Consider the following 26,957-nt stretch of genomic DNA (forward strand, 5'->3'; position numbering starts at 1 on the left):
CTTCTACGTGCGACATACAGCGTCTTAGCGATTGCCCCTCTTTCTATGACACTAGGTCACTAGAGTCGGCCATGACAATGATGGCATGGTTATGGCAGTATGATGACGATGCATTTCATGCCGAAAGACCTTGTCTGGTTTAGCAGCCTCCCTTGGTGCTTTCCTCGGCAACATCTTTTTTCCAGCAGCGTATGGAAACACTCCTGCTGGGAATTTTGGGAATCCAACTGTACTTTGACGACGTCATAATCGCGGAGAAGTGCCACGATCGAACTGCTTCCCGGAAAGTGTTGCGGAGGTTTCGATATGGTGGAGTGCGACGGCAACACGAAAAATCGAAGTTTCGGCATAAGAAGGTGACCAGCGACGGAAGTAGCTGACGACGGAAGAATGAAAACCTCGATGCGATCCTTGAAGTACCGTCACCTCAGGACGCAGCATAACTGAAGTTGTTTCTGGACCTAGTTACCTATTATGACAAGTTCATTCTGAACTCATTCGCAGTGATGGCTTCCTTGTGTGAGCCGTTTCCATTGGGGACCGAGACGACAGGAGACTTTCTAGGACGGAAAGAGCCGGTTGTTTGTGTGATAGTTAACCAGTGACGCCGGTGTTCGGCTGCGCTTGCTCACCAATGCCTTGGACGTATAATTGGAGGGCTTGGACTGGGGCTTCGTTGCTGCCTGTTATTTGAATGACATTTGACACCGACCACGCTCCACAGGTGGCTTTCGGCTTTCTTCAGAGCCGAACGAGAACCGCTGTCGCACTCCCTTTGACAGCTTTGGTGTCATAAAAGCAGCAAGCGTTATATTTTTGAAATGTCGTTAACACCTGGGAATGAATGTGCCAAGTTTATCCACCGCAAGTCTGTTTTGTGATATTTTCTAAGAGCGACTAAGGGATGAGCTTGTTGTAGCAGTGACAAGCAATGTGCGCCAAACCAAGACGATATTTAGAACTGTCAGATCGGTTGCCTAGTTGAGAACAAAGTTTCACAACTTTTCACATTGTCTGAGATGCGAACTTCAATTCATTTTTCTCAGAAGTCCCCAATTTCACAACGGAAGACATTTATATCAATGTCTGCACCTAATATAACACCTGATTTTCGTTAATGTTGAGTCCTCAGAAGGCTGACAGACCAGGCAGATTCGGGAGAATTTTAGAAGGTTCCTTTTGCGTGCGTATGTGGCTGGTGCACACAGGGTGAGCTGCAGTTTTCCTCAAATTGAGGTACCAAGTTTTCGTATCATTAACACAAGATGTTTAGAAACGACAGCATTGAGATGTTCGATACTGTCGGTGACGAAGTAGGTAACACTGCGTCCAATATCCATGTTTCCTAAACACTTAATTTTAGTTTGTCTCGGCCAAATTGTGAAATTTCTGCAAGCGAGCATGAATTGGTACGAGTTTTTCCCGCATCACAATGAAAATTTAAATTTGAGTTAAATTTAAATTGAAAGTTAAATTTGAGTTTCAAGCATGTAGTGTAACAGAAACAGGACAGCACCGGTACTGATGGGAACGAAATTGAATGGCAAGTTATGTGCTTTGTGGGCATGTGCTCGTCATTGACAAGCACACATTTAGACTTTTCATTTCTTTTGGCAATTATTGAAAGAACATGCTTACTCTGAAGAACTCATGAGTTTCTGCTGCAAAATCTGTTTTTTTTTATGCAAGATCCATTGTGTAATTTTGCTTTACTGTCACAACGTAATTTTTAAATATCACTGCCGAATTTCAATCTGAGTCGTTACGGCGACACATGTAGCCGCTTGAAGCGCCACATCTATATTGGCGCTTGAGAATGTGACACTGTGATCCTCAGAAGAGCTTGATGTCGTTTTTGAAAGAATAAATGTGAAACAGCAGCTCTGTAACCGAACATGTTTGTGCATAGCGATAAATTAGGCAAATGATCTCACATGATCGCTTATTACCACGTGCCTGAAATAGGCGCAGTTTCTACGTTAAAACACCGTTTTTAGAGTAGCTGTTCAAGTGCTGCACGATAATATACTAATTATGGCGGAAGGAAAGGAGACTCAAATCACCCATCCAATATGAACGATATTATTTCCAGTGGCCAAAAAGCCGGCGCCAATTTGCATGCAAACTTTGAAATCTATAAGTCTTGACCACCGTACACATTTCGAGGCATTTTTAGGTTTGGAAATAAATGCGAATAAAATACTTTATTATTACTTACAGCGCAAACTACTCAAACGCGGACAAAGACGACAGACGTAACACGAGCGCTAACTCACGACTACAGGTTTGTTGCTTACAAACAATCATATAAATAGAAAAACGCACGCATGTGTACACCCGCGCATCTTTGTGTCGAATACTACTGTGTGTTTTAGGAAGGTTCGGGTGTTTTACAAGCTACGAATACCACACACTCAGCTCGTCTAAACAGTGCAAATTAACGCAAGCGAAATGCGTTAATTCGACTCCAACAAAAGTGAGCAAGCCAGGTGGACGCGCCGTTAGTGGAGGCGTTCTCGCTTCCACTAGTGCCATGAGCATTGTGTGCACCCATGTCAGCGTTCCTGCTGAGCAGCTTTGGGTGATGAACTTCAAACCAGAAAGAAACCTATAGAATGGCCCTGCGGGTCAAACGAAATTGGTGAAATTCTTGCTTTGAAAGCCGACCGACGCCGACGGTCTCTTTGCTGCAAAAGTGACAAACGGCCTGTTGAGTGAAAGAGCCAAGCGGCTGTCGTCTATAGCAGTGAAACTGCATCTAAGCTTCCATTGCCATTGGCTGCGACGCCTCGTCACAAGTGTGTTTCCACGGAGTTCCCGTTGGCGGCGACGTCACCGTACCAGTTGGTCACGACAGAGGAGAGTGGGCGAAAGGGTACACCTGATGCCGATCTGGCTGTCTTGCCACGCCAGGTGTTGCGTGAGAGGAGAGGGTATCACCGCAACGCGCCACCTCAGCCTCGCTTTCGCTCTCCGAACTCTATGTCAACCGTGCGTTCCTTGTCCGCGCAAGCTCTCACCTGCGTTATAACTGCGCCACGGTAAGCCCAAATCAAATTGCACCAAGTTTCTCGGCATTAATTCTTTCGTGTTTACAATTCATAAGAAGTGCTTAGGTGTCTCAAGACGCTCACAGAGAGAGAGAGAGAGAGAGAAATACTTTTATTTCTACGCCAATGTCCGGCGCTCTCCTCTGGTCGGTCAGCTACCAGTCCTCACCCAGCACGTCTCTAACGTGCTGGATCACCACCCGCAGACAGTGTTCGTTCCATGGAATGGTGGAGTGAGCTAGTCTGTCCATGACAGTAGCTGGATCTTATAGAGAATGGTGGAGAGGGCTGACTACAACTTGGGATGAATGTGGTAAATGCCATAGGCAATGATCTAGAGACAGATATTGCATACAGTTTGGACATGTGGACACCTAGGCAGCCCTTGAATATAGAGATAGAAAAGACGAGACACTACAGAGTTTGTATGGAGTCTTCATAGAATAGTTTTCCGTTTTCGCGAGGGGATAGCAGGAGGAGTAATAAGAGCCATGACATTGGCGCGAAGTTTTTTTTGAAATGATGTGCTTTCCTTGTGCAAAGTCTTGCTCTGTTACCTTGGGTTAAATTTGGATGGTCATAGGCACGGAGAACCCGGAAAGCTAACTACGCAGGTGAACTGATGAGCTCGGGACTTCGCCCCCGTGCCTTGGTGTCCCGGTATGTAATACAAAGTAACACATTGCAAAAGGTGTGCATCCAAGTACCATTGAAGCCATGGTCATCGTCAACATCCTCATCATCATCAGCATCATCATCATCCTATTTTATGCCCACTGCAGGACGAAGGCTTCTCCCTACGACTTAACATTACCTGTGTCCTGCGCCAGCCGATTCCCACTTACGCCCGCGCATTTCCTAATTTCATCACCCCACCTAATCTTCTGTCGTCCTCGACTGCGCTTCTCTTTCCTTGGCCCACATTTTGTAACCCTAATGGGCCACGGGTATGTAGCCTTCGCATCACATGGTCTGCCCAGCTACATTTCTTTCTATTAATCTCATTTACAATATCGGCTATCCCCGTTTGCTCTCTGATCCACACCAAACCCTTCCTCACTCATTGCGTATATTTTTTCGTTCCATCACTCCTTCGCGTTCTTTACCTGTTTCTCAAAGTTCATTGTCAATCTGCAAGCTTCTGCCCCATAAGTTAGTACTGGTAGAACGCATTGATTGTACACCTTTGTTTTTAATGACGCTGCTAAGCTTTCGGTCAGGATCTGGCAATATCTGCCGTATGCTCTCCAGGCCATTTTTATTCTGCTTTAAATTTCCTTCTCGCGATCAGAATCCGCGTTGAGCAATTGACTTAGGTAAGCGTACTCCTTCACAGACTTTAAATGCTGATTGGAAATCTTGAGCTCTTGTTATCTTGCAGGCTGTTAATCATTATTTGTTTTGTGCATATTAATCTTCAACCGTACTGTGACACATTCACTGGCAAGGTCCTCAATCATTGGTTGTAACTCGTCCCCAGTGCTGCTGAACAGAACAATGTGATCTGCAAACCGAAGGGTGCTGAGATATTCGCCGCTGGTCCTCACTTCTAAGCCTTCCCAGTTTAATAGTTGGAATACTTCTTCCAAACATTCCATCAATAGCATTGGATAGATTGTGTTTCCTTCCCTGATCCCTCTCTTTATGGGTATCGTTCCACTTTTCTTGTGGAGAATCAAGGTAGGTGTGCAATTTTCGTAGATAATTTCCAAGATTTACAAGATATCCATGTATGCCTCGTGTACTCCTTGATTACGCAATGTATATATGGCGGCAGGTATCTCCTCTGAATGAAATGTATTTTTGTAACCTATGAAAGACATATAGAGAGGCTGATTATACTCGGAAGATTTCCAGAGAACGTGATAGATGGCATGGATGTGATTCATTGTTGAGTCTCCCTTCCTGAAGCTAGCTTGTTCTCTCGGTTCACTGAAGTCAATTGTTGCCTTTATTCTATTAAAAATTAGCTTTCTGAATAATTCATACAATACTGGAAGTAAGCTAATGGGTCGATAATTTTTCAATTGCTTAAAGTCCCTTTTTGTCGATTAGTATAATTTTGGCATTCTTCCACTTCTGTGGGACCCTTCAAGGCTTGATACATTTCGTCGAAGGAGCCACAAGCTTCTCAACCATGATATCTCCTTGATCTTTGATTAAGTCGACTGTTATTCCATCTGCTCCTGCCGCTTTTCCCCGTTTCATATCTTGCAAGGGCCTTCTAACTTCACCGCTAATTATAGAAGGAGCCTCTGTGGAGGTATCGTGGCTGCTCTGGGTACTGTACAGGTCAGTATAGAATTCTTCCGCTGCTTTTACTATATCTTCGAAATTGCTGATGATGTTACCCTGCTTATATTTCAGTGCAAATATCTTGGCTTCTCTTGCCAAACTTTCTTCTCGCATATTTCATGCTGGGTCCAGTATTTCTCACTTTATAATTTCAAATAACCCTGCTTACTACTTCTTGGTCAGTATTGACGCTTCCGCGTATTCTATCTTGTCGCTTGAGCTGGACACGTTCAATCTTTGTCGTTTTTTTTAGTAAGTCTCTTCTTACTTGGAAGAGCTTTCTGCCTTGCCTTCTACTTGAGTGGCTGCTTCTCAAGCAACATTAGTTACGGTTTCATTCATTACCTCTGTCTTCTTCATTCCTCTGTTTAAAGGTTGAATATTTGTTTGCAAGCACCCGGCTTAAATGATCTGCTTTTGCCCTTACTGCGTCTAGCTTGGCCTGTTTCTTCTGGACCAATTTTACTTTTTGAAGTAGACTGTATCTATGCCGACATGGCTGGTAGTCGCGATACATGTGACATGCATCTTGGCTATCGGTGCGGATAATATGTGTTCGGTAGGTTGGTGAGACTGCAGGACTGATTCGAGAATTGCAAGAGCCTCCGCGTTGGATGAGGTAGGAACTCCCCTGTGTGATATTACATGCTCGTAGCCAGCGCCAACTACTGCAGTAAGACATCTACCTTCCGCACGACTAGCATACGTATAGTAATACGTGGTGTGTTGTGTGTTCTCCTTATTTACTGTTTTAACTAACGCGGAGTGGCAAGCTTGGTGTTTGTGTGGCTGCATATGTTGTAGTATGGGTAGGAATGCTGGCGAATACAGCGGTGGAAAATGGGGTAGCTTCCATGTCTGGTATCATTGAGGTACGAGCAGTTCGCGCGATTGTGGGAATATTAGAACCGTTTGAAATTGCGCCTTTCTGCAAATTGTCGAGGTGTTCGTGAAGTGTGCTGAAGAGCCCAGTGGAGACCACGAAGTCGTTTGCGCAAAATCAAGGCACTTCTAAAGCTAAACTGGTGTATTTGCGAAGCGCCGTCTCTAATTTATAGTGCTGTGTTCTCGTGACATTGATATCGAAGTTAGTGGAGCACGCGGGAGCAGACAAGCGTCTGAATATTCTTTCGAGTCAAATTTGTACAAGGTGCACACCAAGCAATCCTCAGGTCGCCAGAAGCTGTAGACTGTTGGAGCTCGAAACAACCTCGCAGCTTCAATCATAAAGTAGAGGTAAGGTTATAAGCCTTCATAGCACTGTGTGCATGTATCGCGCAGCTGCTAGTATCTTCATCAGGCATTCTTGATTTGTCAGCATTAGATATTTTTCATAGTTTTTGTTAACCAGCTTCAAAAAAATTCATTTTATCATTACAGCTTCCCATAAACCAGTTGTATTCAAGTATCCTTCTTGACTCTTGCAGTCATGTGCACCAAGCACACTTGTTATCAGCTCGATTACGGATACTGAGGGTACTTATTGTTCCTTTGAATCAGCCGAACAAGTTCCAGTGAGGTCAGTCAACAACCAACAAATAAGAACACGGCATCCACTCAGAGGCATTTACTCTGGTATGGACACAAAAGCAGCCATGAATCTGGGCTTGTCAAAGGAACAGTGTGCCACTCTTGAAAAAGAAGCACGTTGTGAGCCCCAATGCCCAAGATGGATCCAGGAACGTCAGGGTCAAATAACAGCTTCTGTATTGCGCCGCCTTTTGGCATGCAAAACTGGCGCCAGTGCATTAACCGCAGAAATAATGGGTTACATAAAGGCACCCCGAGTTGAAAGTATTCGATTTAGATGTGATGTGGAGCTGAAAGCTAAGCAAGCATTCCTTGAACATGAAGCTAAGAAAAATTAGGATTTCCAGATTCACGAATTCTTTGTGGCAGAGAAAGTTTCATTTCTGACTGCACCAATTGATGCTTTTATTTCGTGTGGCTGTTGGGAGTAGGTAGTACTGGAAGTTGAATTCGGGTTCTCATTCAATGGAGCTTTTCTGAGTGATTCATCAAGCCTTTGTCTTAAGAGCAAGCTTAAGAACAAGCAAGCGTACTACATGAAAGTTCTTAGTAAACAGAAAATCTGACATCCACCCGATTGTAGCAATTGCTACAATGGAATCCCGTAAGCGTTCCTCGAAAGAATTGCCTCAAAGTCGATGAAAAATTCGTCGTGATCCGGTACTCGAACCCGAGCCGAGCGTCTTTCCGGGGCAGCCGCTCTACCATCTGAGCTAACAAGGCGGCTAGCAGATGGCAGGGCGAAGTCGAATTTGTCGACAACACGAAGCAAAGACAAGTGTTTGGCGTAGTAGTTCTCCGAAAACCCGCAAGGTGGCGAGAAGTAATTACTAAACGGAAAATCAGACATCCACCCATATGAAATTACAAGCAGGGATGGCTGGCACAGAACTGAGCAAAGCATGTTTTGTTGTGTTTACTGGATCTGCCATGACACTTGATATTAGAGGTTGATAAAATGTTCTGCACAAATTTATTACCTAACGCCATTTTTTTCTTTCATCGCGCTTTTCCTGACATTCAATGTGGGGAATTAGGAAAAATTCAATCTGTCAAGCTAACACGTGATTGTCGTGGTGTCAGACCAGGATGTGTCGTAGTCTACTTATCTTGCAGTCCCTATTTTCATTTGAAGTACCTGAAGCAGAAGCGGGTCGCCAATATATGAAAGTACTTTAAACGCCAAGCCAAATGCGAACGTTGTTTCAAGCAAGGAGGCAACTTGCCTTTGCAATTTGGTTTAATATGGTTCAATAGAATGAGTTATGGCAACTGATGGCAATAATGCAATGAAATATTGTAGAACAAAGCTTTGCTGTTTGCCGAGGAAGCTATACATCTTGTAATTGAGCCCTTGCGAACTATTAGAAGCCACACTTGTGGCAGACTGCATGATTCTTCAGGCATAATTCCAAGAGGTGCGTGTATATGGTGCTGTGGTACCGTTGATAGTACACAGCATAATAAATCAATCTTTATTTACTCATAAGCAAACATAAGCATAAAGTCACTGTATCGTTACTCTATGTTACCAATGACAACAATGATGCAGACAAATTGGTGTCAATTTTCTGAAATGCTTACTGCAAAATTATAACTTTGCGGAAGGTTGCTTCAGAGATTACCAATGAATACCAATTAGAAAGAAAGAATTCGCTCTCGTACGACGGTGAATCAGAAAGCCTTTGCCCCATTTCGTTACCCAGATTGTCGCCGTAAATACGAAGTCAACATAGCCATTCCCAGCGGTGGACCTTTCTTGGGATGGCCCGGTCTTATCAGCCGGTAACTTCGCTCCATGGCGCTGCTGTCATTTCTTGAAGGCGGCGGTTGTGTTTTACGCGTCCGTGGTGTACGAGCAAGGAAGTGTGATTCGTTTTCTGCGGAGCAAGGAAAAAAATTAAAATATGGGGTTTTACGTGCCAAAACCACTTTCTGATTATGAGGCACGCCAACGGAGCAAGGGACGAACGCGCGTAGAGATACAGAGGGAAATGCAGCCTGTGCAGTCTGTCTACTTCACCCTGCGGCAACTGCGCTTTTTTTACGCTGCTCTCATGGTGCTTTCTGTCATTCATGGAATGCTACAGACATCTCCATGTTCCAGCAGCTTTGCGGTGTCCTTTCACCATTCTAACAAATGTGTTCCTTTTGTTTCCTTATTTATCTCCTTATTACGCTTAGAAGCTCACTATATTCCCACTGCTTGCTTGGCCATTTGCTAAGTTCTTTCTCTGCTCTTGTAACTGTATTTGTTATTTGTTCAGCGTTCAAATTTGGTGTAGCCAAGATTCACCAGTTGCTCTATTTCGCACTCACATAGCCCATTTTCAATATGATGAGTTTATGGCAACTCCATGTGCTACTATACACTTCCTCGTCATTGACCAGTTTCGCAATTTATCGTAAATTCCTTTTGTCATGAGGCAGTAATCAATGGTCGATATCCCATCTTCATCATCGCATGTGATCTAGCCATTATATTTAGGCCCCGTATTCACAATAACGAGGTTACATTCCTCACAGATGTCTAGCATTTACTTTCAGTCGTTGTGGGTCTAATTGTCTAGATCCTCTATGTGGACATTCATGTCAACTAACAGGATAATTTCGGCATCCATCCTGAAGCCCTAATATCAGCAGTTCTGAGATTTATGAGCATTCCTACTTCCCCACCCGCGATTTCCGATTTCTCTCTGTTGCACCCTTCCCAAACCCAATTAGCAACCATTCGTGGCTTTTCTATGTCTCTAAGGAGCGTTTGAGTAATGGCATACACGCCTATTTGTGAGTAACGGTATACGCACCCACTGGTTCTCTCTTTACCTGTTCCTTAATCTGTAACTAATTTTTCTTGTTTCTGCAGCATAGCCTGTTTATGTATCCTATTTCGCGGCGAGCTCTGTCTTTTCCGTCCCTCCCTTTTCTCTTATTGATGGCTATGCTTGTCCGAGGTTTCCCTAGGAGGCCGTCTTGTTCATTACTACCTACCTAGGCATCTTGAGCGCCCGTAGCCTCCCCCCCCCCCAGCAAGCAATTGGACGACCAGCAAGACGCCAGCCCCTGAAGTGGATTCCGCCTCCTTGAAAACCACTACGCCTTCTGACTTCCATGCGTGCTTCCATTTGTCTGGGATCGCCATCCATAGACCTCATTACCGGCCGCAACCGCTCTTCGCACGTAAGCGTCACGTAAAGGCACCTCCGGCACCATGCACACCACAAACTTCACCCGAGAGGACATCTCGCGCAGATGGTACGCACCCTTCGCCAAACGCTGGGCTTGTCCTGACCCTTTTCTAGAAGTTTTGCACGTCATTTAGCCCGCCCGCTACTACTACAAGGTTGCGCGCCTGTTCATTACCCGCTCGCTTTTCTGTAGCTCGCTCCATGGCAGAGCCCAATGTTTGCCCTGTCAACGTCCATACCGCCAACTGCCGCGGTGCCTTAGCGGCTATCTAAGCTCGAGATAGTGAGATCAAATCTGGGCCGTGGCGGCTGCATTTCGATGGAGATGAAATGCGAAAATTCCCGTCTCCATTTCATTGGGGGCACATTACCGATCTCCTGGGGGTCAAAGTTAATCCGGAGTCTCTCACTACGGCGTGCCTAGCAGTCAAATCGTCGTTTGCCTTGTAAATACACTGAATTCATTCATTCCCTACTGCCACTCTTATTTCACCTAGCCTACAGCCCAAGAAAGTTCACGGCAGTGTCACCCCTGGATAGGCGTGTTCATGGCACATCACTGAGACTGCACAGCAATTCTGGAGAAGCTTAGTGTCTTGTTCAGTCGAGGGACGGTGCTGCACTCCACCAGGTGGGGATCGACACGACCGGACAACAAATAATCATAGTGAAGTAATATCAATACCTCGACGTGTACACAAAGTAAGGAAAGCCTGTCTCAAGCATCCCCCAAGATAAACCAAAAATAATGGGGAAAAGGAATGCAACAGCAGTGAAACATAGAGCAAAACTTTGGCACCACAATAAATATCAGGTGGAGGGTGGAATCTGACATGGAGCAATGGTGCCAGCACTAACTTTAGCTCATGTCATTCTGTGTTTCAAATTTAATATCTTGTGATGGTTGTAAGTTAACCAAAGATCTTGCTCGTTGGCTTTGGGGGCCTACGGTGAAACCTCAAATGAGGCACTGCAGACTGACATCGGTTGGGCCTGTTTTGAAGCACAGAGACGCAGAGCAAAATTAGTTTTCAAGAAAGTCTCATTAACATGAATAAATATAAAGGCACGGCTAAAGTGCAGAAGTATCTGCGCCTGAAACGCGTGGGCAAAGAATGCAGGAGGAGGTCAGGAGAGTTGGCAAGCAAGCACAAAATAAGTGAAAGTTTGAAAGTCTAAAAAGACATCCAGGAGCCAAGAGAAGGAAAGCGACTGAAACAGAGACACCGAATTGGATGGAAAGATTAGAAAGAAAGAAGACTATGGAAATTTTCAGGAATAGAAAGAAAGAAAGAAAGAAAGAAAGAAAGAAAGAAAGAAAGAAAGAAAGAAAGAAAGAAAGAAAGGGCAGTGCCTGCCTATTTAAGGCTCGAGGCGGTTGCCTAAGGACAATAACATATCGGAGCGAATAGTCGCAATTAGATGAGGCATGTATATGCTGCAGTAAAATCTGGAGACCACAAAGAACATCCTAATGAAAAGAGAAGGGGTTGACCCACCGAGACCGGTACGCAACGTAGGACATTAAGAAGCGCTTCGATTCAAACTGTGCGGAAGCATCAACCAGTCAGCACCAGAAAATCAAGTGACATTTAGAGTATTGGTGGAAGAAAAACAGGGAAGCTATTGATACGACAGTATCTGTTGCTGACATAGGTACCGGTGCGATGTAGACAGAGGAGTTCTGAAGAAATAAAGATCGAAGATATGCGTACAAAATGCTAGAAATAAAGGAACTTGCATTCCGTACCTGATTCAGTCAAGCAGCCTAGGCGACTATCTATCACCGCGCGCTTCATACGGGATGCCAATAAATCATAATCACGGACGGGAGAAAGAGCTGCGATGCGAGGATCCTTTGATAATACGACGGTGCGAGAGCTTTCTATGAAGATGTCTTGAACGTCATTCTGTTATTTCTAGAAACAGTTATACTGCAATTGTCTTTGCACGCTCAACGCAGTTTAACAGCAAATGCCTGTAAACATTCCGTAGGCTGTGTAAACAAAGTTAGTAAGAATATTAACAGGACCAGCGAAGCCCCTAATAGCGGCACCATATTTCGCACATAGAATGTTGGCTCTATATACGTTATCTTAGTGCTTCGACGCAAATTTAAGACTGATTTACTTAAACCTTTAATTGCTGATATAATTTAAGCTCGAGAGAGAACGTCAAACTTGGAGGTTTATTTTGGTTTTTGTCCTTATATAAGAGATAAGCTGGAAAATTTCATTTCAATGCTGCATTTCTCAAAATTTGTATGTCGTGAATTTGCGACGCTTGGCATTTGGTCCTTTTGTGACCAGTTATGAAAACTTATTAAATCGGGCACGAACCTGAGTAATGCCTGGTTCTTGTCTTGGGAAACACTTTTTATATTTAAAAAAACTTACAGATTGGTCTTACCCGTCTGAAGTGCTGATGAGTTGTGAAGAAGTAGTTCTTGTGTTTGTTGAGGCAGAGTTAGACATTGCGCTTGGGAGCACATGAAAAACATCTGTTCTTGACGGTTGGGTGGTTTGCACCTCGGCCGCGTGACTTTTACAAGTAGCCAGTACCCCATATGCTCATCCTTCCAGCAGACGTTGGAACAGGCTTGATGAGACTGGCATACTGTCTTCGCCACTAGAAATGCTTTCGTGGACGATCACAGTATGCCGCTTTGGTTTGGAACAGTGCAGTTTTCATCTTATACAGCGTGCTGCTCAATTTGAAAATCCTGAAATATTTACCAGGGCGTTCCTCCCTCTTACTTTCAGGTAGATCCTTGCTACAGCACCCTATTACATTTCTCAATCCAAGATGTCTTCGTTAATTACATCTTCTCAGTTGCTAAGATGCTCGCGTTTGGTGCAACTGCAGTTTTAGTCTCGTCCTCGCTAGTCATGTCATTAAACAGAGGGGCCTTCTATTGAAATATTACCACATTGTCCTCCTCATTTTTGTCGGTAAGACTCCTGTCATCAGTGTCACCTTTCGGTGGAAGAAATGTGTGCAGTAGACTGAATACAACAAAAGATTGTACATACATTATATAAAACCAGCACGCCAACTTGTAATTTTGTTTGAATCCCATCTCCGAATCATCCATCCGCGCTAACAAAACAAAAACAAAGCACAAAATTTTCATACACATGCACATCCTAAATGTTGCAGTGAAGCAGAACATGTGAAACTGAGGACTTGAATAACCACTACTGTCACAGCAACAGGTGTCAAGGTCTTCCTGCTCACCTCAAGTCCCCAGCGTCGCTAAACCGGGCTCCTATTCTATTTGTTTACTCACCGCGCAGTGCAATCCCACTTTACTGTGGGAGTACGAAAAAAGGGGCGATTGCTCGGTGTAACGAATTCGTGACATAGTGAAAATACAGCCATTCGATGGATAAATTCAATCTGCGGAGCGCTTATTGCGGTAATCATAAATATTGAGCAGCACAAGAAAAAAAGCCAATTTGACAAGCATGCTGATATTGTGTATCAATACAAAACCATTGAAAGCCGTCCGTGGAGCTTTCAAAAAAAGAATGCACTAAGCCTAAATCTAGCCCGTAATTTTACGTCGGTCGCGCGGAGTCAACAACTACTCGATATGTCGTAAATTCGCGATACAAGGTAGAAGGGGTTAAGATAGCGCAAGAAATAAACAAGAAAAAAAAATCCGCTACCATCGACCCCCCCGCTAGCGTAATACTTCACACCCTCACGAAGTGTCCGGAAGTGCAACATGCATCCTCATTCTTCTAGGCCCTCGGCGAAGTGCAAGTGCTTTATGGAACTAAATAAACGGTTAATAGTAAAATGCATCAGAAAAATGTGTAATGTACGATTTACGCACAAGCTGCAGACACGATAGCTTCAGATTGTTATTTGAATTACGAGGAAAAATAAAACTTTTACGCCGAAGCTGAAAGACAATGTCCTTTCGCAGCGGCCGCCGCCGCTACCTCCTCATTCTTGCTGGCCCTCCGCCTAGGCAAAGTGCGTTATTACAGTAATTGAATTTCACAACGTAACATGCGCCAGAACATTTGTAAGATACAACTTACGCACAACCTGCGGACATAATACCATCGGACTGGAATTCATATATAGGAAAAAACACGATTCTGTTACGGGGAAACAAACATAAAACCTCTCGAGCTGCCGTTTGCTTTTCTGTGAGCAAAACATCGCTCGAGGCCACGGAACATCTCCACCCACTAGAGGCTAAAAGCTTCACTGTAAAAACATGTAGAGTGAACGGACAACAGCGCTGGCGCTCCACCTGCCTTTAATTGTATAAAGTATGATATTAAGAAGTTTGACACAACTTCGCACAAAGGCGAAGAAAGGTTTCTAGTGAGGAATAGAGGTTGTGCGATTGCGTTTGTAACACGCCTCTGAACTTGAGATAAGGCGGGAATAGGTATTCGAAAGACTCATTTAATGAGTTTATTAGCTCTGATGAATAGCGTTTTACTCTTGTGGTGCTTTTTTGTTCTGCACATGTGAAAAGCACGAATTTTCTTTTCAGTTGCAAATATACATCCTCAGTGCTATATTTCGTGAGTACTTTCTCTATTTTTTGCTTCCTTTCGATTTATGATGTTTAATAAACCAATTCGTCAAACAGCGATTGCTGTCAAAAGAGAAATTGAAAGGGAGCAAAGGCATCACAAGTTAACCAGACGAAAATTTGTGGTTTGCTACCTTGCACTAGTGTAAGCGAATTTTGGTCGAAAAGACGAAAAATATGAAAAAGAAAGAGCAAGAAGGTTTACGTCATAGATGTGAACAAACTGGTCGATCGCAAAAAGAGCAATATTGCTTCCATGAAATTTCCTTGTAATTAGCTGCGTCTAAGGCTCTCCCAATTGCTCGTATTCTAAATTTCTTGCATATTTCAAACATATGTTTTAGGATATCTCACTCTTTTGCATGTTTCCACATTTTTCCCTTCTTTTATGTCAACAGCCATCATATTCTGCAAAAACATGGCCACATTCAGTCAAGCAAGCATCATCTTCCTTCTAATGTGTGTCGAACGGTGCCTTGCTCAAGGTGAGTCCTTTTTTTTGTACCAGTGCCAAATAAGCATTTATAAGGAATCTTTTTCCTTATAACTGCTTTAGTGGCAGTACGAATGAAAGCGCGATTGCTCGGTGTAGCGAATTGGTGACGTGGGGAAAATATTGAAACTCGTGAACATAGTGAAATTCTCATAGGCCGCGTTTGCCTAGCGCTTTGTCGCTATACCCAAACGAAAACGGAACACGGGGCATACGGCGGAGAGAAGTGCATGGTAATTACCTTGAGGATGGACCATCAACCTGCTGTCTACCATATTTCCGGAAACAAATAAACAACACAGGGAAGTACGCGAATGAGACAAGTGAATACCCGAAGAAGTCGCTTTCAGATTAACTATGCACTAGTACTTTTGAATTTCAACTAACCGCAACTACTCATTCACTTCAGCATTATACCTCCTGAAAGCAATGCTCTTGAACGTCGAATCACTTCCGTATCGTCAACGCCCGCGGACCCCCTCACAGGCAATCGTCGTCCTGCCCCAACCGCAGGCGGCATTTCGTTGGAGCACTCATCTTGCCCTGTGAAGAGATAAAAAATTCACACGGCAATCAGACGGCGATTCGCCAATTTGGGCACCTGTATTTTGCCAAGCCTAGTCGTACGCTGCGCAGGTGAACGCATCAGGCAAGACCGTCAATTGTATTTCTGAGGCCGGTGATACCTTGTCGCAGAGTTTCAAATTATGATTTAGCCCTGGTTTATTTTATAAGAAGCCGGAGCTCCGGTTGCGCGACTGTAGACGAAGCAATCCTTGCTGGATGGTGTCTCGTTCGAACACAACGTTACGATTGACTGCAGTGGATAGTAAAGTTTTTTCTTTTTCAGGACAGCACGGCTCCCGCAAAAAGAAAGTCACTTGTTTAGTGGGCACATGGCCGAGAGGCGTAGAAACAAATAATGGAGGTAGTACGAAAGAAAATAGCGAGCACTAAACTTCAACTTGTTATTCGTAGAGCGAAGTCTGAGGAATCCATCTCTGCATGCGTAGAGTAGTCACGTTAAAGAAGTTCGAAGGCGATTCAAGCTCCAGTTGAATTCAATGAAACGCGAACTCTGTCCGAGCGAGTTCGGGATGAGATAGGGGCAGAGTCACTGCGCACGGTTCTCTATCGCATCCCGCCTTACCTGAGGTTAGCAGGAGGCGCGTAGGACGGAATTGCGATAGAAAGTATATGGACACTGCAGGCGCTTTTTTTGTGGTCGCCACACGTCGTTGCTGTATGTGTGAGTGAAAGCAGGTGAGGGAAGCCGTCGATCGCGGCTCACCCTGGCGCGCGCGAAGGAGAAAGTGGTGAGCAAACGCGCCGTCTTCCGTCGCGCGCAAGCCCGGGGTGGAAGGGTGGGGGAGGTTATGGGAAGTAGAGAGGGCGGGGCGGCCTTGCGCTCCGGCAGCAACTGCGCATATCGCGACTGGATGCGAAGAGAAGTGACGATCGAGTAACTGACGATCGAGGGAAGGGAGAGGTGCGGGAGGGAGGCGAGGGGGCGGCTTCGTCTTCGCCAACATGTGCGTGCTTTGCACGTCCACCCGCGGTCACGCGCGCCGTATCTCGAAAGGGATCTGCAAACGGCTCACACCTTTGTGCATGGTGTGTTGCCTTTAAGGGATAGACTGCACGAATGCCACTTCGCTCACGGCTGCTGCCGCGCTTGCGCAACAGCGCTTTCACAGCGAGTGTCCGCGCTCATCGAGTGCGATGTGTTCGTGTTTGCTTGTGCGCGCTGCACCATACTTGTTAATTCAGTTAGTAAGCGAATTTTTCCACATTTATACGGCCGATAAAGCTACTATCCTCACTTCGTATAGTAGTATATTAATTTGCAATCTCAATCAAGGCTTCGCTTTTCAGGCTAAAGTGCGACGTTTTTAGTGCACGTCTTCGGCATCGGCCCACATTTTCACGAATGATGACGTGTTAATTATATTAAATAAGTTCGTGGATTGCCGTGTCGAAACTACGATCTGATTATGTGGCACGCAGTTATGGGAGAAAAGCGTCATCGGCGCAGCGGTTACAGTATGAGGATTTTCTGCTAGATGTCCTGCATTCGAATCCGACAGCTGGACAATTTCATTGACTTAACCAGTAAAAAAATCACAATATTGTCATAAGGGCGAAACTATGAATGCGATAGCTCCATTACAGAATATTACGCAAAGTAATGCTCGTAGCTTAAGTTCAGCATGCATCACAGGAAGTAAGGGTAAGCTGACTAAGTAAATACGCGTGACGTGAGCTGTGCAGACACATGTGAGCAGAAAAAATTCGGTGACCACGAGTAGCATGGGATAGAACTAGAGGTACTTGACGGCATTCTCTCCTTGTGTCGGCCTTTGCGTTCATGTACTGCGGCGTGCTCACGGCCGGCACCATTTTCGTTCGCTTCGGGCTTTTGAACTGCAGGGTTTTGTTAGGTATGTCGCCTAACCTCGGCCTCCTGCTTCTGCATCGCCGCGTCTGGGCGCACCCGGCGTTGAGCTGCAGCGTGCGCCGCACATGCTACAGGACGTTGTTCTTGCATCTGGACCACGGAGTCGTTATGGCACTTTATGTGTGTCCTGCTTGCTTCTGTGCGATTAGTGTTTCACAGCAACTTCTCGGCTGACGTTCTGACAATTGACACTTGGATACATTTTCGTGCGATGTGAGAGATACGGGGCTTCTTTGGAGAAACCCTGCACCGATAGCTACTACCATGGCTACTATAGGAGCCAAAAAACGGTGGCACAAGCTGGCAGGATGTGCGTATTGCTCAGCAGACCATAAATATGATCGCTTAGCACAAACGAGGAACAAAGGAAGGAAACAAGGGGTGCGCCAACGGTGAGGCTGGAGGTCTTACCTTATACGCACCGTGTAACCCACAACTTAAAGAATATTGCAGACAGACATGGGGTGCCAGTCGTATTCTCTGCGCCACGCAAGCTCGACCAGCTGTGCATATGCATTGTTTCTAATCGGAGCAAGACAGGTGGTTGTTATAAGATACATGCCAAGACGTACAAAGAACGTGCTACCGGCGTCGTGTGTGAGTTTCTGCTGTCTTGCGGCAAGACATATATCGGCCAGACTGGGCGATGCGAAAATGAGCGTGCGCGGAAACATGAGGCAAAGGCGGAGCACATTTTCAAAAGTACTGCAATACACACCTATGTAAGCCATGACTGAGCAAGATACGGAATCTAGGAAAAAGCAGGGACGCCACGGCAAGTGAACTGTTAAGGGCGTTTTCCATTAAAAGAGAGGTTCATCTTGTATTAGCGACACATCTGTTTTACTTCTGCAAGAAGAACGAAGGTTTTCTGCTAGCCGGCTGAGATTAGGGTGTTGCGCGATTGAAGCTGTTCTGCATGTTGCGCATTCCCTTGCATGTATATATTGGATGTTATGCAATATAGAATAAGCAGTCGAAAGTTGGCCCTCCCCGTGTTCTCTCCCTTCCTCGCTTGCTCTCAGCGATCATATTTAGGGTCTACTGAGCGATATAAACCGACTAGCCCAGCCAAATTTGACTTCTGAGGGTATGCATAGCTGTATTAGAATTCCCTGAAGCAAGCAAATCTGTCTAACCTGAATTATTAGCATAGATTCCTCTGTGAACCCTTCTGTGCGATTGTAACACAAACACATCTCTGTCTGTCTGTCTGTCTGTCTGTCTGTCTGTCTGTCTGTCTGTCTGTCTGTCTGTCTGTCTGTCTGTCTGTCTGTCTGTCTGTCTGTGTCTGTCTGTGTCTGTCTGTCTGTGTCTGTCTGTGTCTGTCTGTGTCTGTCTGTCTGTCTGTCTGTCTGTCTGTCTGTCTGTCTGTCTGTCTGTCTGTCTGTCTGTCTGTCTGTCTGTCTGTCTGTCTGTCTGTCGGTCCGTCCGTCCGTCCGTCTGTCTGTGGATCGATCGAGTGGGTCAAGTTGCCTACCTGTTCGGGCTACTATGTTTATGCTTGGCGTAGTCGTGCCGTCATGGTTGTTCTATTGTCATCAACTTAACTTCGTCATAAACTACTTTTGTCATGCCGTCGTCATCTTGCCTTCTACCCCGCCCCAGTGCAGCAAGTTGTCTAATAGATTGAATCACTAGGCATGGGCCCGTGGTCGGTTGCATCGTAATTAAAGCTTTGTCATCCGACATTCGTGATGCCGTCACTGTCACAGAGTCATCATGCAGTCGTTATTAGACCACCTTATTATGTTATCGTGGTCATTCAATGATCATTATTCCAGCTTCGTGATAGACTCTCGTCATTCCAACATTATCATGCCGTGTACTCCGACCCGGGGGTCGAAGTTGTCTAACTCAGTCTACTAGGTATGTGTTCGGGGTGATAACACCATCGCGGTAGTTGGTTTGCCGTGATTACAGATTTGTCATCCTACTCGTGTCATGCCGCCGTCAACACGCCATCGTTGCTTCACAGTCGTCATCATGCCATCATCGCGATGCGGTGGCTTTGTGCGTGTCATCCCCTCACTAGCGTGATCGCACTGTCATCGTCTCGTGGTCGCTGTACCGCCTTAGCCGTTCTGTTGACGTCAAGCTTCTTTCGTAATTGTAGTGTAATCATACTGTCCGGATTTAATTGTGGCGAAGACGAGGTGCCTTTCAGGCAGAAGGCCGGGCCTTGCAGCTCTACTTATTTTGTGGATTTCTTAGACTGCTAATGAACTGCTGCTTCCTCCTTAACTGCGATGGAGATGGAGTCTCATGCGTGTCCGGCGGACTCGGCAGTGCCCGCGGCGGCTGCCTCCAGGAAGCGCAACGGCACCGACAGCGACACTGGCATCGACGACACCATGCAGTACTATGTCAGCAGTGAAGATTCCTGTGACGACACCTTCTAGTTGGTGCGGAGTCGTAAAGCAAAGCGAAGGTTTCTTAGCGCATCCTCGAATTCGAGTGAGTCCACTGTGAGATCATCGCGGAATATCGAGGAGCTCACCATCCTGTTCGCGCCAGTTGTCGCTATTGAAAACCTGAGACACCTCAACAGGCAAGCCGTGTCTTCACATCTAGAGGCACTGGTTCCGAATGAAATCAAAGACATCAGAGTGAACACCCGTAAGCACGTCCTAGCAATTGAAGTAGAACACACGGCTGCGTTGGATTCTTTGTGCAATGTCACGGACCTTGACGGGATGAAAGTCCGCCCTGATATTCCGCTGGGCAAAGAAGTCACGATTGGCGTAATTTACAATGTTGACGAGACCATTGTAGACTCCGATCTGTCGATCTTAATCAAGCCAGCTACAGAAAACACCCTCATCACAAACGCGTTCCTTCTCGGCACATCACGGTGAGTCAAAATCATATTTAAAGGCGAATCCCTGCCATCGCATGTAAAAGTGGGCCACTACCGACACGCAGTCCGCCCCTTCATACCAAAACCGCTGCAGTGCTGGAAGTACATGAAGTTTGGGCATGTGAGTAGGGTGTGCAAGAACACAACTGTCTGCTCTCGCTGCACTGGGTCCCACACGACTAACACGTGCGAGACCTGTGTGCTGAAGTGCACAAACTGCAGCGGCCCTCACGATGCTTCCTCGAAGGAATGCCCTTTAATTCGTAAGGAAATGGCAATATTGAGGAAAATGGTTAGAGACCACTCGTCTCACCGAGAAGCAGCAACATCTATTAGGCGGCGACGATCGCGTCGCCGACGTCGATCACGAGCCTCCAAAGCCTCTGCAGAGCACCAGCCACGTGCATTACCACCCACTCCTCCGCCCAGGTCAAACGCAGTCAGCTCAAAGGACATAGGTACAACGAACAGCCCTGCTGCTGACGCTTGGCCTGCACTCTCGAGGCTACATGCTCCTACTGAGCGAAATCAGACTTCTACAGCAAGGGACACTTCGACTGTTCCTTATAAACTGACGGACCGAGATCAACAAATTGTTGTCATGATCAGCTCTCTGGTGAGTGTTATTCGTGTTCTTCTGGAAAAGCTACCGACACCGACAGCTCGAAGTACATTGCAAGTGCTGGATGCCATCAATCCGGTTCTAGCGAGCCTTTAGAAGTCCAGTGCTTGAGAACTTCTACAGCAGAGCCATGGCTCATCGACAGCAACAGCGATTGTTCCGGGATGATGTCAAGTGCCTCTATATACCAAAGGAATGCGAGAGGCCTGAGGTCACGTATTTCGGATTTTCGACAGTTCGTGTTTGACTACCACTTTCCTATACTGGTGATCTGTGAACCGAATTTATCAGCATCCATAAGACTATCAGGATATGAACGTTCTGTTTCAACAACGTGCGTCCGTATTAGTAAGGTTCTGGTTTACATACGCAAGGACCTAACGTATTTTTCGCAACCCGTAGTGCCACACGACGGTAACCAATACGTCTGTGTTAGTGTGAAAAAGAAGAGGCTGTTTCTTCCTATTATTGGCGTCCACCTATCCAACAAGTCAGTTTGCCAGCAAAAGACAAGAAGATATTATGGCTGCCACTCCCGGTGCTTGGATAATAACGGGGGACTTCAACACTCACCACCATATATGGGGAAGCTCCAGGATAAATTCGAGGTGCAGGTCACTAATACCCTTTGCATCAGGCAACAACCTGTCTTCTAAATGACGGAAGTCCGACATTTCTGCGAGGAATAACGTACAGCAGCTGTCTTGACTTGACTTTGGTGTCACGTTGCCTGACTTCGAGCGTGCAGTGGTTCACTGATATTGAAACCCATGGAAGTGATCATATTCCGACCTATGTGAGAATCGATGGACTAGACGCCGCATTACCGTATGTATCTCGCCAGATCGACTGGTCAGTCTTTCAAGATCGAGTAGAACACACCTGCAAGAAACATATCGCAAGCAGATTAGAAGACATAATCGCAGATGCAATCCAAGATTGCACGCGTTGCCTAACACATTCGTAAAAGCGTGCAGAGAATGACATTTAATTGGAAAGGCTCTATACAATACGTCACTGTGTTGAAAGGAGGTACAGGTGCACAAAGTCAATTCTTGACCTCAGAGAAGCTCGGCGCATGCAAAGAAGACGCCGAATGGATAAGCTAGCGGATCAAAGACGGAAATGCTTTTGCGAGTCACTAGACCGCCGCAAGCCATTGTCCCGTGTGTGGCGTGCCCTACGGGGTCTTTGCTCATGACCCGAGCAACGACACCCTTTTAACGCCCTTGCTCTCTATAAAAACGGGAATTTTGCGCGAAAATCGGCGGCGGCAAAGTTTTAGTCCCTGACATGGCTTTCAGCGACATCCCCGGTCCACGAGATACAAGTATGGAGGCTCCATTCTCTATGGAAGAGTTAGAAGCTGCTATGACGCTCTGTAGGTGTTCGTCTTCACCAGGGCCCGATGGCATAACATATACTGCTTTACGCCACCTAGGCCGAGAAGCACGAAGATAACTCCTCAGCCTTTTTAATAGTTCATGGCAAGATGGTGTGGTCTCACAGGAGTGGAAACGCAGCCGCCTGGTACCGCTACTAAAAGCAGGAAAGTCGCCGCTTAGCACTTGCCAGCTGCGTCAGGAAGCTCATGGACCGCATGATCCTCATGCGTCTCGAATGGTACCTAGAACACCGCAAAATTTATCCTGATTCTATGGCGAGATTTTGTCGAGGCCGTTCATCGATTGACAGTGTCATCGATCTAGTGTTATCTGTAGAACAGCAAAAATCTTGAAAATGATTATTAGTAGCGCTCTTTCTGGACGTGATAGGCGCTTACGACGCCGTTTCACATCAACCCATTCTAGACGCACTTTTAACAATTGAACTAGGAGGGCGAGTGTATCGATGGATCAGTAACTACTTGACACAAAGGTCCTTGTTCGTACGTACGGAAGACGGTCCGACTACTGACCACTGCATATGCCGAGGCGTTCCCCAAGGCGGTGTACTAAGCCCTACTCTTTTCAACCTCGCGTTTCTTGGGCTGGCCGAATCCCTACGGGCAACAGTTAGTGTCTCAATCTACGCCGACGACATCTGCATCTGGTCATCAGCGGTCACTCGTCTGCAGGTTCGCGCAAGGCTACAGAAGCAGCAACACAGGCATCTCACTATCTTCACATACAAGGCATTGCCATCTGAACAGAAAAATGTGCGTTAGTCGCTTTTACACGAAAACCGATGTCTCGTTATCCAGTATGCATCAATGGCTAGCCTATCTCCTACAAGAGATATAATCGGTTTTTGGATGTTATTGTGGACCGGGTCCTCTCTAGGAGCCCTCACGTTGCCCACTTGAAGAAAAAGCTCACATCTATTGTTAATGCCTTCAAGTTCAGCGCCGGGAAAACATGGGGCTCGTCAGTGGGCTCCATGCCGCAGTCATATCGAGCAATTTTCATCGGATTGCTACCTTATAGTTCTGCCGTGCTTGCTAAAACATGCAAGTCAAATCTTCGACAACTTCAGAGCATGCAAGCACAGGCACTACGTGTTTGCTGAGGCCTTCCGCGGAACGCCTCAACAGCAGAAATCATTATAATGGCTCGAGACCATCCGATCACGACTTACATTAGCACCGACACGCTTAGGGCCCATGTTCGTCATGTTTCACGCATGCAATCAAGCTCTCTTGCCTGCCTGCCAGAACGACGACCACAGGCGTCCACCTCCAACGAAGTCAGCATCCATCGTGCCTGTCTACCATCGGGCTTCACACCCTCAGCACGTTCAACCTCAGCTTTGTGGTGTTCAAAACAACCTCAAGTGCGTCTTATGGTTCCAGGGATAAGAAAGAAGACCGACCTGCATACCTTGGCCCTGAAGTAAGCAGCTCTAGATTCTTTGAACACTTTCTACTTTGACCGAGTCCACATATATAGGGATGGCTCTTCCACTCAGACCAGCTCCACCGGCGCAGTGGTTATACCATCACGATCAACTAGCATCTGATACAAGATTTTTCACTTGACAACATCGACCGGGTCGGAGCTTGTTGCCCTCCGAGGTGCCGTTGATTACATCAACAACCAACCCGCTAATCGGTGGACAATATTCTGCGATTCGAAGGCGGCCTTACAATGTCTTCTGTCATCTCTTCGTCGCGGGTCCTGTGAATAACTAGTGTCGGAGATACGAGAAATGCACCATTGTAGTATAGCAAAAGGACACGACGTCGTGTGTCAGTGGCTGCCTGGCCATTTCGGTATCTCTGGCAACGACCTCGCTGACGAAGCTGCTAGCAAAGCACACGAAGGAGCAACCCTTGTTTCTGTACCTTTATCGCGGACCGACGCAGCCCAACACCTAAGCAAGGTAGCACACCGTATGACATTAGAGAAGTGGCCCACACCTGAATTCACCCAAGAACGATTGCATTCCCTCGACCCTTCTATGCAACTGCGGCTGTTACTAGGGCTTCTACGAAATGCGGAAACAATGCTGTGCCGCTTACGCTTGGGCGTCGCATTCACCAATGCATATGTTTTTGATTGGAATGACTGATAGCGCCGACTGCAATGCCTGCGGTGTCGAGGAAACTATAGAACATCTACTGTGCTACTGCCCATCTTTTGAAAACGAAGGACATGACCTCTGCGCAGCTCTCAATCAGCTAGATAGAACACCGTTCACCTCGAACAAGATCTTGGGACCATGGCCTCGCATATCGCAGCTACAAAAGGCGACAAAAGCTCTGCTGCGATATTTCAATGCTACTGGATTGAGTCGGCGTCTGTGATCAGGGCTTAATGACCGAACGATATCCCCAGTAGAATTTCTCTTCCACTTTTAATCTTTCCGTCCCATTTTTCCTTTCGCTAGTGTAGGGTAGCCAACCTGGCTCAGTCCCGGTTAACCTCCCTACCTTTCCTTTATCATTTGCTCTCTCTAATCGTCGCTATGCTACCGTTGTCACGACGTCATCGTTAGACAGTCCCTGTCATGACTCATTTTGCAGAAATATCATCATGGTTATATCATCCTCGTCACTGTAGCTTTCGCATCCGACTCTCGTCATGCCGCGCTAGTCACACAGTCGTCGTCATGGATGTTTCTCGAGAAAGCCATCATCTCTCTATTGTCATCACACACTATCGTCAACCCGTTCTCGCCATGTCGTTGTCATGGCATCGTCATCATATAGTCGTCGTTACGCATTCGTTGTCGAACACCGCCACGGATTCCGTGGCGGTGTTGCATGATTGTCATTGTAACTTCGAGATCTGGCTTTCATCATGCCGTCTTCCTCAAACCATCTTCGTCATATAGCTTTCGTGATACAGTCATCTTCATGCCATTCTCATCAAAAACTCGTCGTTACCCCATTGTCTTCACGCCGTTGCCATGACACCGTCATCACTGCATCAATATCATACAGCCGTCGTCACGCATTCGTTGTCATACCGTCGTAGAGATGTCATCGCGGTCATTCCATCGTCATCGCTATAACTTATACATCCGACTCTCGTCGTGCTGTTGTCGTCTACACCTTTGTCGTCACGTCATAATTTTAAGGCTCTCGTTTCACAGTCATGACTTCAGGAGCATCATACCAACGTCGTCATGTCGCCGTCACCATATCCCTTTAGTCGATCAATCGACGTGATTCCTTCTTCAATCTACCTTACACACGGTGTCGTCATTCAATCGTGATAATACCCTGGTCGTCATTGCGTCATTGTCACATAGGGGCTATGATGCACCCTTGGTTTTACTATGGCCGTCATACCGTCGTGTACCTAACATCGTCGTCATACGCGCACCTTCATCTGGTTGTCGTCATACCGTCTTCGTCATCTCATCGTCCTCATGTCGTCTTCATCACGTTGTCATCGTTATTAAATGGTCATATTTTAAGAATTCACATCTTATTGCCGGCCTGCTGTCGTCATCATGCGCCTTTTTTATTATATTGTACTAAAATGATGTTGCCTTTACTCGGCGCCGGCTGCTCCTTTTCACATAGGGCGTTAAAAATAATTAACATGAACGCGCTAAAACTAACAATCAACTCCAAATGATAATAGCGCAAAGTCCAGTCACATAAGTAAACTAATGCCTCACTAAAACTGAAAGTAATCTCAGAAACACACCAACGCAAGGTCCAGTCACATAAGTGAACTAAAGTAAACACAAAGTCCGGTCACATCACTAAACTAAAATCAGCGAGGAGAAAGGGGGTTAACCGAGGGGCCCGATTTTTATTAGTCATATCATGAGAAGCCAACAAACACTGACACCAAGGACAACAGAGAGGAAATAACTTGTGCTTAATAAATGGAATGAAGAAACGATAAATTCATGGAAATTAAAGTGGATGAAAAAACAAGGGCACATAAGAAAGCACGGATTAAATTGTAATGAAGGTAGGTTATTCCAGGCACTGAATTGGCCAAAACCGGGTTAGGCCATCGACATAAGGTCTTCTAGAGGCTGAAGGGCCTGCCGCCCAATGTCAATAGATCACATGCTAAGCGTTGCCTGCGTGTGTCATGTCGCGAACATTCTACCAGACGATGCTGTACATCCTCTTTCGCGTGGCCAAAATTGCATTCCGGACTCTCAGATCTTCAGATTTTATGCAGAAAGTGCTTTTTGCAAACGGTACCGTGCCGCAGACGGTGAATGAGCGTTTCAAAAGCTCTGGTTGCATAAAATGTGAACGCAATCTTAAATTGAAGTGATGGGTCAATGTTAAATAAAGCTGACGCTTTCTAATTCTGATCAAACCATGTCGCTTTGGCACCAATGGCTGAGATCTGTCTTAGTATGTGGCGCAATTCGTCTTGCTTTAGAGTGAGACCGCGTGTGGCGTTATAACGTGTCCTTGTCCAGCTGCATTGTCAGTTTCAACATTTCTAAGTATATTGCAGTGGCCAGGTACCCATTGGAAG

At 46.0% G+C, this 26,957-nt stretch overlaps 1 protein-coding gene across 6 annotated transcripts in view; it reads left to right on the plus strand.

Moving 5' to 3' along the window:
• The first annotated feature begins 1,120 nt into the window (after positions 1-1,120).
• LOC129385670 (uncharacterized) overlaps positions 1,121-26,957 on the plus strand; it is a 124,726-nt gene continuing 98,889 nt past the window's right edge. The window contains exons 1-4 of one of the 6 annotated variants that reach the window (XM_055072555.1): positions 1,121-1,209; positions 2,221-2,284; positions 14,583-14,613; positions 15,023-15,109. In XM_055072555.1, coding sequence (XP_054928530.1) covers positions 1,190-1,209; positions 2,221-2,284; positions 14,583-14,613; positions 15,023-15,109 — 202 coding nt within the window. In that variant the 5' untranslated portion in view covers positions 1,121-1,189. Of the gene's footprint in view, positions 1,237-1,274; positions 1,314-2,220; positions 2,285-14,582; positions 14,614-15,022; positions 15,110-26,957 lie in introns of those variants that run through there. The other 5 variants (XM_055072558.2, XM_055072557.2, XM_055072556.1 and 2 more) reach the window with 5 other exon arrangements.

Source organism: Dermacentor andersoni, chromosome 7, assembly GCF_023375885.2.
Source record: "Dermacentor andersoni chromosome 7, qqDerAnde1_hic_scaffold, whole genome shotgun sequence".
Lineage (NCBI taxonomy): Eukaryota > Metazoa > Arthropoda > Arachnida > Ixodida > Ixodidae > Dermacentor > Dermacentor andersoni.